Here is a 15,633-nt window from a genome sequence, read left to right on the forward strand (position 1 = left end):
GTTAGGTCAGATCTGAGTCTGAGTTTAGACTCCACCACTTCCTAGATGTGTTACTCAACTTCTCTACATCTCAGTTTTCTCACATAGACAGCACTAATCAACTCATAGGTTTACAAGGAGCATTACATGAGATAATACCCAAAAAGAGTTTAGCAAATAAGCCATATACGTTGTCTATTATTCTGAATTAAGTAATTCTTTGACAGTAATATATACATGCTCACTTCAATTGAACTATCAAGACTCACAGATTTTGCTAAAAATCAGGTTTGCTGTTAAGAATATTCCTCAAATTGCTTTTGTCAGATAAGGAAAGTGGAAAAGCCACTGAAGAAAATGAAAGAGCCAATGCAAGGAGAAAGACTCTTGTCACCTGCTTGCCTTTTATTTCTTCAGAAATTTGAAAAACATCTATACATAAAAACTAATAATTTCACATTAAAACTCATTCCATTGTTACCACTGTTTTTGTTTCTTTTAGGAAGAGGTCTTCTTTTTTAATTATAGAGAAAAAGGGCAAATAAAACAAAGAAAAGGAGAAAATTAGCAAAGACACATTACTGAAAATGATTAATCAAAAGTTAAAGATATTATTTGCCTAAAATATGAACATTTTAAGAAAAAGCTAAAAATAAACGTGATTAACCTCTTTGAACATCTTGCCTTAATAACAAGACCATAACCTTAAAATTTTATCAAATGCCATAAAAAACAGAGACACTATTTAAACAGCAGAGGTATAGCAATGATGATTAATAATGAAAAATGCTTATCTATGCCTGTTGATATGTTTTCAGGTGATTGCCTATAAATTACTCTTGCAAAAGCAACTGCTTTCCCAAATATGCTAATTGAGCAAATATGTTTTAGAATATTTTACGGTTAAAACTTATGAGCACTAATCACAAGTGGTTAATCATTTCACTCCCTCATAAGTTATACCATTTTTACATCTTAAATTTGTAACTAATACAATATACTTTAAGAATGAATTAACTAATTCTTTCTCTGAAAGTAATAATTACCACATCATAATGCCAGACTGCTTTTTATTCTAAAACAGTCAGCCCAGTACATTTTATGTAACTGACCACCTGAGACAAGTACTTATGGTGTGCTTCAGTGACCTGTAATACAGACTAAAGAAACAGAATTAGAAAAGAAAACTCCACGTCAAATTGATAAAATACAGGCCAGATCTTTGCCATTAAAAAGTACTGAGTGTTGGAGTAGGGAAAGGAGACGACTTGACATGCTTTATATAACTTTAAGAAAAGGTTTGCAATATCTAACAGTACTGAAAATAAAATCATTTGCTAATGTTTTCACCCCTAAGGAACATAAGATTGACAGGAAAATAATTAAAATTTTGAATCTTATAGCAGCTATCTATAAGATTATTTATAGTTATCTATAAGATTATGATGTAATAATCATTTTCACATTTAAATCCCATACATATCCAGCAACCCATATTAACAATGTCTGCATAATTAAGTAAAATGATTTCTCTATAGTGAAACATAAAGAAAATATGTTTAAAAGTCCTTATCAATTATCAGGCTAGTTAATAAAAGCTGTAGTTTAAGAATTGTGAGGTGCCCCAGGAGTCAATGATCTGATCTACAAGGTACAAAATTCATCCCCACACATCACACACAGGTGGTGTGATGGTTCTGTCTCCTTCAAATAAGTGGTGAAGGATGCTAAGGCTTTCTCAGGCAGCCAACCCCACTCCTTTGTATCCTCCTCTAGAAAGTGCAAACTACCCGGGCTTTCTAATTAAGCCTATGTCCTTTGCCATATGGAAGATTTTAAATTATTTTAAAACAAGTATTATGCCTTTCTCTTAGTCTTCTATTTTCTAAAATCAAAAGACTCAGTTCCTGGAATCATTTGTCAAATACCATTATTTCCACTATCTCCCATCATCTTGATCGTATTTTCCTTTATACATTTTAATATTTACTATTCTATGTAACCTAGTATTCAGAATAATATTGCATGTATGGTCTGCTTGCAACATAATACTACTATTTCCCATGATGAGCAAACTCTATATAATCATTAGTGCAATCTGACCTTGCTTTAATGTTTTTAGCAGCTGCTTGATCATTCCTTGCTCATACTGTACTTGTCAACAAACGAAATGTCTATAACCTATTCCCAGGTCTATTTCATTGTATATTTGAAGAGAATTATTTTCCCAACCTAAAGTTTTAAATTTAACTGTAATTGAATATATGCACTATTGAAAGATACTAACTACTTTGGCATAGTTTTATCATTTGTGTGTTCTGAATAACTATATAATATTAAGTCAGTTTTTCTAAAATAAAATTATCTTGGTAATTTGTTAGTTTTTTTTTTGCCTAGTGGAAATTGGAGGATTACCACCTAAAACATACATGGGTGGCTAAAATGTAGTTTAACCCTGAAACTAGATTCCAGTGAAATTTAGAAGATAAAAGGAGATTCACAGTATAAGATTAAGCTCTTAGGAATAGAACTGTAGGTTAAAGGAATAGGTTGATTCTTTTTCTACTCTTTGTAAAATATTTTCTAGCCCCTTGAGAAATACCTCTTGCATATACATCTTTGCTTCTCAATTTAAAATTCTCTAAATTTTAAAGAGAGAATTAAGACTGAATGAACTAAATAGTTGATAGTTACTTTACCAAAACTGTGTATCACATATTGAGTACAAACTTACTGCTATGATGAAATTTTTATATACATTATACAAAAAGTAGGTTGGTATCATTTATCTCCATTTACAGGTAAAGTGTAAAATCATGTGCTATGATGTCAGCAAGTCTGCAAACTGAACATCAGCTCTACAACTTATTAGCTCTATGATTTTAGGCAAGCTTCTTAATGGCTCTGAACTTGGATTTGTACTTTTTCATGTGTATTAAGTGGGAATACTAATAATTATTTCACAGGGTTCCTGTAGTTATTAAATCAGCTAACACAGACATATATGGTGCCTGGCGTATACGTTCCAGTTATAAGCAGGCATTGTATAGAAGGAACTCCAATCTTCACATTCTCGATCATTTATTCTAATTATTTCAATATGTTGGTAAAGATATAACATATCGTCTTGCTGTTAACTAAGTATAAATTACTCTTAGTATGCTTAAATTTATGAGGTTTTTTCCCTCATGTTGAGATTTCAAAATGTTCGGTATATGAAGAGTTAGCTTTTTTTAAAAGAAATCATTTTCTTTCCAAGCTTAGCTTCTCTTCTCAATCATTTTTGATGGTTAGACTGTTGAAGAAAGAAAAGGTATCACAAAGCTTTTCTCCAAGAATAATAAGGGAGATAAACTCATTTCCATCAACTTAGGTAAAGAAAAATTAGACAGTATATATCACCTGATTTAATTAAGGCTACTAAACATATTATATTTTGCTGTAATAATACTATTTCTAGGTTTATTGAAATTCAGGAACCATGTTTTTAGTCACATGTAATTCCACACCTGAAACATCTGAGATGTTCAATAGAGGCTGGGGGAACTGATAATATACTATGGAGAATAATTTGCTCATCATCATACCCAAAGGAAAAGCAAATAAATGTTTGTTCCTAGTGAATATGTAAATATTCTTGTAGTTCAAGAATGAAGCTATTGTTCCTTCTCCATTCAGCCATGGCTGGAACAATGATGGTAAGAAAACATCAGGAAGGTACAAAGTCTCTGCATTAGAGTCAAAAGATTTTCTTGGGTGCTTCAAATACCCAAGAAATAGATCAAAATCAAGTGCTTATACAAATAGATCAAAATTTACATTTTAAATACATCATAAAATTAATAAAACAAAATGGATGTGATATCATTTAGGTGCTACAGTTCTTACTGTATAACACAAATTATCCACAATGCTTAATATGTACCTACTGGAAAGTATTAAGGTAAAACAATTAACTTTTTAAAACTTCTAAATTCATCCATAAGATTATTTAAAGTGTACTCCTTTATGCAACTCAAAACTCCTTCCCCTTCCTCTCACTTTCTCCCCCACATACAATGTAAGCTGCTTATTAAAATAAAAAGTAAGGCAAATAGGTCCTCTGGACAAGAAGGGACAGTAGGCTATCAGTGATGGTGTCTATATTGTACAAGAATTGGTAACACTGAGAATTACTAATTAGGGCTTAATAAGAAATCAGTAAGAGGACTTCCCTGGTGGTGCAGTGGTTAAGAATCCGCCTGCCAATGCAGGGGACATGGGTACGAGCCCTGGTCCTGGAAGATCCTACATGCCGCAGAGCAACTAAGCCCATATGCCACAACTACTAAGCCTGCGCTCTGGAGCCCATGAGCCACAACTACTGAGCCCGTGTGCCTAGCGCCCATGCACTGCAACAAGAAAAGCCACGGCAATGAGAAACCCATGAACCACAACAAAGAGTAGCCCCCTCCTGCGGCAACTAGAGAAAGCCCGCACACAGCAACAAAGACCCAATGCAGCCAAAAATAAATAAATAAATACATTTTTTTAAAAAAAAAGAAAAATAAATAAGACTAGTAAAGTTTATGGCACTCCTTCAGAGTGTAAAATGCATGATAAAATAGTCAAATTTCACTTTCATTATCTATGGATAAGAGCAGCACAGTCTCTTAAAAGCTGTATTGAAACGAGGAGGAAAAGCCTGTCCAGGGTTAAACACTAATTTATGCAAAAGCCCCATTTTGACAAGAATCCTGTCAATGTCAAGCAGCAGGTACACAGACAGCAGGACAGGCTGAAAAGCTCTGTGTCAGAGCTGGGATGGAAGTCGTCAATTTATGAAGGCTGTTATAAACCATAGGATTTCAAAAGTGTGAAAGAAAATGATGGAAATTTTTATAACTTTGCAGGCAATACTATTAGCTTAATGGGAATGCAGTTCTTTCACTTTATGAGAAAAACTAGTTTACTTTAAAAGACTTGTGAATTTTTCTATTAGGGCTATATTGTAAGATTCTTAATATAAAAGTCTGTTATCCTAGTAACATTCAAACAGAAAAGAAAACTTTAACAGGAAATATAAAAGGAAAAAAAAATTAATTCAAAGAAAAAGATGGTACAAGGAAGCAGTTTCAGTTTCCTTCCCAACTCCTGATCTGGAAGTTCCAATCAGTAATTGCTGTGGCAGTCAAGGGTCAACAAATATTACTCTGAGGAAGTGAACAATAAGGGAGGCTGCTATTTCTAAATCCTTGAAGGAAAACTAAAGAAATGGAAACAAAAGTAATTAAGAACCTATGTGCCAGGCATTTCAATCATTTGATGACTGAACAAAATATTTATTGAGGAGCTACTATGTTCTTTAAGACAACCAAAAGATTATGTATCTTGCCCAGGTTATGCTGGACTCTAAAATCCATGCTCTTTCCACACATCCCAGTAGATACAGAGGCTGAAGGAGAGAATTGCCTATCATGTTAAACTTTTACAAGGCTTATATAAATAGATCAAAATCAAGTGCTTTCCATCTCATTTACATTTTAAATACATCATGAAATTAAAAACAAAATGGATGTGATATCATTTAGGTGCTATAGTTCTTACTATAAAACACAAATTATCCACAATGCTATCTACTCTGAGCACCGCCTACTATGAATCACTCAATGAGAGAATGAACTACCCTGAAATGGCTACACTATCAATAAGCAGCTACTATACTTTAAATAAATTAGTGTTAAGTAAAGAGCTTAGAATAACGTTGGGTACAACATTAAGTGTTCAATAAAGTTAGCTATCATTACTCCTTCACAAGTGTAAAGTTCCATTCTTTATAATGTCACATACAACACAGTTTCTCTTTTATTGGTTTGAGTCAAGCAATTTGCATTATTCTAGAGAGTTACAGAGGTTGAGAACACATAAGGCTAAACGAGCCTTGATGTGGCACTCTACATTTACAAAGTGATTTTACAATTATTGGTGTCAATAACCAATGTAATACAAAAGTGAGGCTGAGAATCTGGTCAATTAGCAGAATGTTCATTTTTCTTCCAGTGAAGAAAGGAACCCAGAGGCAATCTTCTTTACTGAGACAAATCCTACTAGCTTATCAAATACAGTACATTTGTCCGTCAATACCCATGAGTGACTGGCTCCAGGACTACCCCATCATATCAAAATCTGTGCGTGCTTATATAAAATGGTACTATAGTATTTGCATATAACTGACACACACCCTCCTGTAGACTTTAAATGATCTCTAGATAACATATAATATCTATTACAATGTAAATGCTATGTAAATTGTTGCCTGCATGCAGCGAAGTTAAGTTTTGCATTTTGGAACTTCTTATAATTTTTTTTTTTAATATTTTTGATACACGGTCGGTGGAACCTGTGGATACAGAGGGCTCACTGTAATTGTCTTTATGAAATTCATCCAACTTAGTGTCCCCCACCCTTGGTATCCACAGACATGGAGACTTTTCTGAAAAATATTACTAATGAGAAGGAAAAGTATAATAAAGCAGTAAAATTCACCAATACAAATATTTTCACACCAGATTTTTCCCATTAACTATTACATGTTCCAAGACATTTACCCTCAGAGGCTTAGATGAATACAAACAATTCTGCTTTGTCTATGTAATTGGCAAGTTCCTAAATTTACCTAAGAACTTATAATACATTTTAAATAAAGGATGTTCATCAATTTCATAATTTGATAAACCTCATAGTATTGTTTCTGTTTAATGAGTGTTATCACATTCTGTGGCATAAACTTTGAGACAGATAACTTTCCTAAGCTCTCTTAGGAAAGTTGAAAGTAAGTTGTTGAGGCTCTTTTTTTTCAGAAATCTTTATCAATATTTTGGTATGGTAGCAATGAGAAAGGGCTGTCCACTTCAATAGCAGAATAAGAATATTCCATGGTAGCTTATAAATTAACTCTATGATTGTGAACAGCATGTGTTCTTAACTGGTTTCATATTTGGATTTTGTTTTATAATTCCATAGCTAGACAACTCTTTATAACTGTCATGCAAATATTATGATGAGCATTTAAAAAATTTTTTCCTTATTTAAAACTGTGTCCATGTTAGGAAAATCTCCTTCTGTAAATAGGTCAGTTAATAGAAAAGTCAATAGGTTAGGTTTTAAGAGATTAAACAGGAGTTTAAAAATTTTCTACCTTATTTTCTTCTTTTCTCCTTACTCAGATAAGCCACTCTAAATGAACATTTTAGTAACTATCACAATTTTTAAACAATGATATCTCTCACATGCTTGCACACTTGCACACCCAAACATACACAGGGTCACTGCATCTTCGAAGGTTCAAATACCTAATTAACATTTTTATCTATTTAATGTATCACTACCTGGCATGAAGATTAGCTCAAGAAGGCCTGAAACTTTTGTTAACATTCCTAGGATTATACTAAATTTACTAGCAAGAGCTTAAAGCCATTTTCACAGGGCATTTTCCAATACTGAATTCTGCTGAGGTCCTAGGGCAATAACATAGTCATTATGACTGTGCAGACTTTCAAATATCAGGTCCTTAATGAGAACCTCTACTGAAAATGGGCTGAGTGGTTAACTTGTTAGTTTCTACTTAATAAACTTGTAAAGTTCTTCTCATTTTTGTATCCACTTCAACTTTTCCTGCAGCTACTAAAAGACCAGAAACTGAGAATGAACTCTCACAGAATGCTTTGCGCGTAAGTTTTACTAAGGGTTGAAAACTTCTGCTGTGAAAATACATTCTTGGTCAGCTTCTTCTCCCATTTTCCTGGGTGGTTTCTAAATCTTTACATCTCTCTTCAAAATTCCTCTCCTATTCTTGACCTCATTACTTTGAACAGATGACCTGCTTTTACTTGACAGAAAAGAGTTCATTAGTGAAGGATTATTCACCTTCCTTCCCTGAAACCCAGCTTACTCTCATCCACACCTATATTTACTTCCTTCCTCTCTTCTCTTTAGTACTCCTCAACATACCCAAAGTCACCCAAAGTGATCGTACCCCACTTTCTCACCACAGCCTGGATTTTTTTTAATCCTTACACCTATTTTTACAACCTCTCTTTCTCTCTTTTCTTCACTCTGCCTTTGATGTAAACATGCTTGGATTTTCACCCTGAGCTCCTTTACTCCTTATTCTCTTCTTCTATCCTCTTTATCTTCACAACCAAGATCCTATAAGTAGCCTAACCCTCATTTTCTTATGTCCCACTTACTGTCAAGAAACCACAAATTGTCATGCACATCCACCATTCCACTGAAAGTGCATTCTACAGTTATAAGAACCTGCCAATTGCCAAATCCAACAGCCACTTTTCAATTCTCATCTTCCTTGACCTTTCCAGCATTTTATACTGTGGATTAAGCATCCCTCCCCATCTGCCCAACCCCTTGTCCTCCTAAACTACAGCTACTTCTCAATGTCCCTTCCCACCCCTCAGCTGTGAAATTCCCTGGAAGTTGACCCTTGTCTTCGTCTTTTCTCTTTTTACACACTTTCTTTTTTCTTTTTATACACAATCTCACCCATACTCTTTACTTTTGCCTAGACTCTGATGACTCCAAAGTCCCCACCTCTTGCCTTAACTATTGCAATAACTGGTCTCCCTGCTCTCTGCTTTCACTAAAGCCCATTTTCTATACCACAGGAAATAATCTCTTAAAGCAAAATCACATCATGACACTCCCCTACCCCAAATCCTTCATTGGTCCCTATTCTCAGATATAAATATTCCAACTCCTTACTGTAACCCACCTGACTCCCCATCCTTCAAGCCACCTGCCTTTGCAGCCAGCCTCATCTGCTGACACTTGTTACACCCAACCTATACTGCTACCAAAATACCTCACCCTACCATGCCCTCCTACACTCTTTGCTATTCTCTCACACGTTTTTTTCCCAAGCTAAGTCTTTCAAAACTTTCGAGACTCACATTAAACTTCATTCATTCAGATTTAACAAGTACTTATTGAAAGCCTTATGTTTCAGGGACTGTTCTGAATGCTGAAGTATTAGCTGAGACAAAGATCCTGTTCTCACATTGCTTTCACTTAGGGGTTGGAAGGAGGGGCAGGATATGCAGAAAATAAAGCAGGCAAAGGGGATAGAGAGTTTGTGTGATGGCGCACTGCTGTTTTATAACACGATAGTTAGGGAAGGCCTCGCCTCTTCTATGAGTCAGTTCCTGACTGAGTTAAACACGCTCCATCTATGGTGCTTTACTTGCTGGGCTCCTCTGCTAGTCTGACTCTTTTAGTGTAGAGACTGCTCATCTATGCATTGCCATTGTCCAGCATGCAATCATTCTAAGGAAATGTGTTGTGCTGGGCACTGTTCTGGGTGGAGAGATAAAGTCACATAGTAAGTGCTCAAAAAGTTTTTTGAAACAGATTAAAATATATTTGAAATTATAAGTTAATAAGAAAACCTCAAATATAAAAATATCACTTTACAGTTAATATTTTAATAATGTATCAAAAAAACAGGGACAAAGTGTCAAAGTATCATAATTATATACTAACATATTCCCAAAATTATGAATGTTAAGTAAGTACAGGCATACCTCTGAGATATTGCAGGTTTGGTTCCAGACCACTGCAATAAAGCAAATATCACAATAAAGCGAGTGACACTAATTTTTGGTTTCCCAGTGCATATCAAAATTTATATTTACACTACACTGTAGTCTTTAAATGTGCAACAGCATTATGTCTAAAAAGAACAAAGCACATACCTTAATTAAAATTTACTTTATTGCTAAAAAATGCTAACCATCATCTGAGCCTTCAATGGGTTGAAATCTTTTTGCAGCAGTAACATTAATGATAACTGATCACAGATCACCACAACAAATATAATAGTAAAGTTTGAAATATTGTGAGAATTACCAAAATGTGACACAGGGACACAAAGTGAGCAAATGCTGTTGGGAAAATGGTGCCAGTAGACTTGCTCGACACAGGGTTGTCACAAACCTTCAACCTGTAAAAAAATGCAGTATCTGCAAAGCGTAATAAAGTGCAATAAAACAAGGTATGCCTGTATGGATTAAATAAACATTTCATAGGAGAAATGTATTTTGCTGTGCATTTGAAAGTACTTGGGAGAGACTGAATTCTGATGTGTTCTGTGGACAGTGATTAAGAGAGAATTTTGCAAGGAATTGGAAAGTAGGTTGTATGGATAGACTGAATGAAGGTGGTAATTTGTATAGGTAAGTCTACTGGTTTAATTGTAGAAGTATTTCATTTACTAATTATAGACAGGAACAAGTTCAAAGATCATGGTATTTTATCATGGAAAACCATAATCATGTTGTTGTTAACTTCACTGAAGGCAAAGGGAAAAATTAGAAAGAAGTTATGTTTTTATTCATATTTCTTTTTGTAAACTCCCATATTTTCAGATCCTTTTTGCAAATTTTAGGGATTTCTTTTTAAGACTAAAATTCCCTAATCATGATCAACTTTCTTCTTGCTAATTTTATTTTGCTTGCTGTTACTTTTTCAAATAAAAAATGTAATACAAAATTATAGAAAGTTTATAAAATTGAAAAATAAGTATATACACATATACAGAGTCTGTACATAATTCTACTACACTAAAACAACCACTACTTTGAGGGCATTCTCAACTCTATAAATTGCTTTCATTCAGTCATCATAAATATTTCCCATGATATTACAGCCTTCATAATGATCTTTTATCACAATTGTAAAATATTTCACCCAGCTGATGAATGATGCTTTATTTTACCATTCTTATTGTTAGGCATTTAAGTAGTTTCTAGTTTTTCCTGTTATTGCTGCAATGATCATCTCTCAGAAATTCACTTATTCCTTTTATCTTTCACTAGCAGAGATTAACAACTGTGGGATTGTTAGTTTAAAGGGAATGAACACTTTTAAGGCTTGGAAAAAAATCAGAAAGATCACACCAATTTACACTGCCATCAGCAATGTATAAAAGTACTCATGTCACTGCATCTTTGCCAGCAGGAACATTATCATTTAATTTTTTCCCATTAATTCACACATTTAACACTGTTATTGTTTCAATTTGCATTTGATTGCCACTAGAGTTCAATATTTCTAATTTTTAGTTAAGAAAGATGACACTGCTACTTCAGCAAGAAACCATATTGAGCATAAGTCAATGGTTCAAGGCTGTAAAAATAAAATAAAATAAAAATTTTAAGAAAGTTAATCTAATCATGACATGAGTAACTGTTATTGTGCTCCATGGTAATTAGGCATTAATGGCAAGCAGTTAACATCAGGGGCTATTATTACTATTATTGACACATAGCCCAATCAAGCATTCTCAGATTATGTGGGAAGGCTGGATCAAGTAGAGCTACAAGCTCTCATTATGGCCTCTTAAAGATCCCTTGATCTGAAACCAGACGTGATGCAGAAGGCAAATTCTCTTTCCTCCTTAGCTCCATGCAGGCTCTATCAACTGAGCACCCAGGAAGGACAACAGGTGTTATAAATTTAGTTTGACTGAGGGTAGGCTAGAGTTTACTGAGAATCAAAGATGAGGCCAAGTCAGATACAACTCAAAGAGCTGACCAAAGAAATGGCCACTAAATCCCTTGTCTCCTCTCTATGATTATTCCTCAACTTAGGATCTAGCTTATCAGTGAGATTTTAGAAGAAGTTTTAACTCTGAACTATTTCCATCTCATTTCACACAAAGAAAAAGAAAGGACAAGAGACATAATCATATTCCCATTTACCCAATCAACCTTACTAACTAATGGAGAAGTGATCTGGGTAACACAATTTAAGGGACTTCTGCCAACACTGTGCGAACTTCCATGCACTGGAGATTTTTCGACGTTTCTAAGTGCACAATTCTGAGAAGATTAAAGAAGAAAGGTGAGAGTGGGAAGGGTAAAAAGGGGCAACACAATCCACACCCTACAATGAAGATTAATTTAACCAGTCTGGTTTAATATTCTTAGAATACTTAAGTCTGAAGCATGCAGAGGACAGGAATAAGAGTTCCCATATGGAGAGGATACAGGGAAAAGCAAAAGGAGTTGTCATTTTGGGCTGCTTTAAAAATGCATAGCCAAGGATACCAGACTATGGAAGAACTGGGAAGAAGAAGGCCAGGTTATGATAATAAAATTTTAAATTTCTATAGACCTTGGGAGTTTATAAAGCACATTTCCTTTGATCATATTACTTAATCCTCACAACAACCCTGTACTGAAGCTGAGACCCAGAGACATTAAATAACTTACCCAAAGTCACATAGGTAGTAAGTGGCAGAGCCAGGACTCGACCCAGGTCTTCTGACTCCTTCTGTGCATTTCCAGCTCCCCTGGAGCTGAAGCAGGGGCAAAAAGGGAGGTGGAAGTAATTTGCCCAAAACTAGCCCTGCCCTCTCCCCTTCTTTCAAAGGCCAAGCAGAGCAGATATTTCACTCTCTCAGTGACCCTTTTTCATCAAATTCTTTCAGGATAAAGCACACAGAATCTGGAAATGTTCCTCAGCCTCGGGTCCAAGAATGGCAACTGGCAGTAGACAATGTCAGAAGTATTTTTGCCATTTATGTGAAATTTATTGGAACTTCAAAGAATAGCAATTATCATTTCAGAAAGCAAAACTTGTTCTTATAATTGAAATTATTTAAAGCAGTTTGTTTAAAAAATTTTTGTTTAGCAGTTTAAGTCAAACCTTTTAAATTATACCATTATGAAAATTATTTTGAAAAATGCTTAAGAATCAAGATACCAAATCTACATTTAACCTACTCTGTGGTCATTTTTTTCCCTATCTTAAATACCTTCCCTCAGTCATTAATTTCATTAAAGCAATTATAATCATTAGAATGAACGGAATATTCAGTCTTTTCGTAGCCAATTTTAAGTATTTTTAATAAATCAGTAGGAAAATGTACATATCATTTTCCTGAAATTTAAATCTTATATTCATTTCTAAATTATATCTAAAATGCTTTTATTGTAGCCTTTTATAAGTAATTTTCTACAAAAAAAAATTAGAGTTCTCAGTCTCAAGTTTCTTGTATCATTCCTTAATTTTTCTTAGGGAATTATATATTTTAATTTTAAACACATTCAATGAGAATTTTTCTTTGCTTTGCTTATTTCCTAAGAATACAAGGATACAATTTAAATGGACTGGGCAAGTGACCAACGTTTTAGCATTTCTAGATCATTTTGTAATCAGCTCCACTACATCTCAGTCTCAAACAGTCTTTCTATTTATGAGAACTACTATCAGTAAGGCCAAGTGCTTAGTATGCATTAACACTAATCAGGGCACATAAAAGATCAACCAGGGATATCCTTATTTGTGCCCAAAGCTTTTAGAGGCTTTCTGAACTACTACTCTCAAGTTCTTGATCTATCTCCCTTTTCTATTTGCTTTAAGACTTCAATTCCATATTTTAAAAATCTAATTATGTCTAACATTCGTTTGAGTACTGATGGTCAAATTCAGGAATTCTTAATAAGATTCATATTAATTGATCACTTTATAAGGAAAAAAATACACTAGAATACTTTTCTCCACATTATTTTAAGCCTTATTTACTTAAAACTTTTCAAGATAAAATGCTCATTATATTCTCCTTAATCATTCATTAAATAGTATCAAAAATGGCTACCAACATTAAAAAAGATAACAAGTCCAAAAATTTTAGAATTTGAACCATATAGAAACAGAATGAAACTGACTTCTAGTATCTTACTTTGAATAATAAGCTCTTGGGTAAGCATGACCAGGAGGGTTGAGCCTAATTTCCCAATCACATGATCTGGGGGAAAAAATGAGCACACTTCAGGCAAAATAAAAATTCCAATAAAAAGTTGTTAAAGTTAACACTAGTTTTAAAAAGTCAACTTTGGCCTTCCCCACTTACTTCCTTCACACCATACCATTCATTTAACAGGCATAACAAAATTATAATCAAGAACCATGCCAACAATGGTTCCCAGACTGGAACCATGCCAGCCAGATAGAGGCCTTATTAATATTTATTATGTGGCTTCTGGAAGGAAGGAAATTTATCTTCTACTTGTCTTATATCCTTTTAATCCCTTGCATATATAGGCCAATCTATTTTCTAAAGTAGCTTTGTTACAAAAAGCACTCAGAATACTTGTGGAAAAACTATCATATTAAACTGTTACACTCAGGCTTCATGTCTGAAGTAATAAGGGTGACCACTAGGACTACACTAATCATTCAACAAATAATTACTGACCTCTTTCCACTGTTTCAGCCACCAAGTCAGTTCATATGCTCACTTAAAATCAAATCCCCTTAAGCTCTAAAACAAATGGTACTTATAGTATATATCTACTGCTTATTAACAGAGTTCGTTTGCACTTTCACTAGCTATTATCCAACCATACATTCTGCCCTTGTTTATAATTATAAGTGCCTGGAAAGGATATGTTTCTTAAAATAATAATTTTTTCCCCTCTAGATCTCTCAAGTGAGCTCTGGAGTTAGATCCAAGATTATCAATTCATCTTAATAACTGTTACAAGGAAAATGAGAGATCTTCTGATCTCTTAAACAGAAGACCAAGAGCAGTTAAGTTTAATAGTTTGTTTTCTCTGAGGCTTTTAACAAGCTTTTAATTAACTGAAATAATACTAGTCAAAGGCTTGAGAACACACTAGCCTATTAGTAAAGGAGCAATACAAACGTTGAAACAAAACAGAATTTTTGGTATTTTAGGAGTCCTCTTCTTCATTTAAGAATGCCCACACACTCAGTGGAATTAACTTGCTTTGATACTTTCCTTTAATTCAGTAGCCAATGCCAGTTTAACAAAAAAAAAGGATTTCAGATTTTGCTTTAGGCTAGATTATTGGAGAATAACAAATACAATACCCAAACAAATCATGGCAATGCCTTACTGCTGAAACATATAAAGATCATGTGGGTTATTAGGCAAGAATTACAGAAAAGAAACAGCAATATTATAAAAGCTACAATGGGAGTTTTCATGAATGAAAATTTAAAAAAATTAATATATAAATGTTTCTAGAATTAGAGTTAAGTTAAAATTAAATTAAATGACCAGTGAGTTGTGTATAATTACATGTAAAAGAAGATGTCAAATTTATTTTTATGTAATAAAACACTACTACTAATGGCATAAGTACTTAGAAGGGACATAAATTTTCAGAAGTATATTTTGTCCTCTATTCATAGAAAGGTAAAGAATCATGGAACATGTTTGAGGAAAAATTGCCTTTTATATATTTAGTCTCTATTTATAACATAAAAGTACAATATTATATTATTAAGAAGAAGTCTGGAACATCTAAAACAGTGTTTCTGAAGATAAATCTTCACCCTATTTTAAAAATGTGAAATTTGAAAACTACAAAGAAAAGAGGTATGATGTTTTTCAAAGTACTCCTGTAGACTTTCTATAACAAATTTTATACAGGAAAAAAAAAAAGGGTCCCATGAGCAAATAAGTTTGTGAAGCAATAAACACTATATATGTCTCTCTCTTGGAGATTTAAAATACATATTAATCTGTTACTGGCTCAAAGAAGTCCTGTAATCAAAAAGCATACTTAATTTTTTAACCCAGCATTTTCCAAATTTATTTAACCAGGAAACAGAACTAACCCTGAGCTA

At 33.8% G+C, this 15,633-nt stretch overlaps 1 protein-coding gene across 2 annotated transcripts in view; it reads right to left on the reverse strand.

The window, feature by feature from the left end:
- The window catches only part of TDRD3 (tudor domain containing 3), a 200,800-nt gene that overhangs the window by 17,431 nt on the left and 167,736 nt on the right, over positions 1-15,633 (reverse strand). Inside the window, exon 13 of one of the 2 annotated variants that reach the window (XM_082675521.1) lies at positions 12,246-12,331. The exons of the other annotated variant lie outside the window; for it this stretch is intronic. Coding sequence (XP_082531647.1) covers positions 12,246-12,331 — 86 coding nt within the window. The remainder of the gene's footprint in view (positions 1-12,245; positions 12,332-15,633) is intronic. 2 annotated transcript variants of the gene reach the window in all.

This window comes from Grampus griseus (genome assembly GCF_964374135.1).
Source record: "Grampus griseus genome assembly, chromosome: 18".
NCBI lineage: Eukaryota > Metazoa > Chordata > Mammalia > Artiodactyla > Delphinidae > Grampus > Grampus griseus.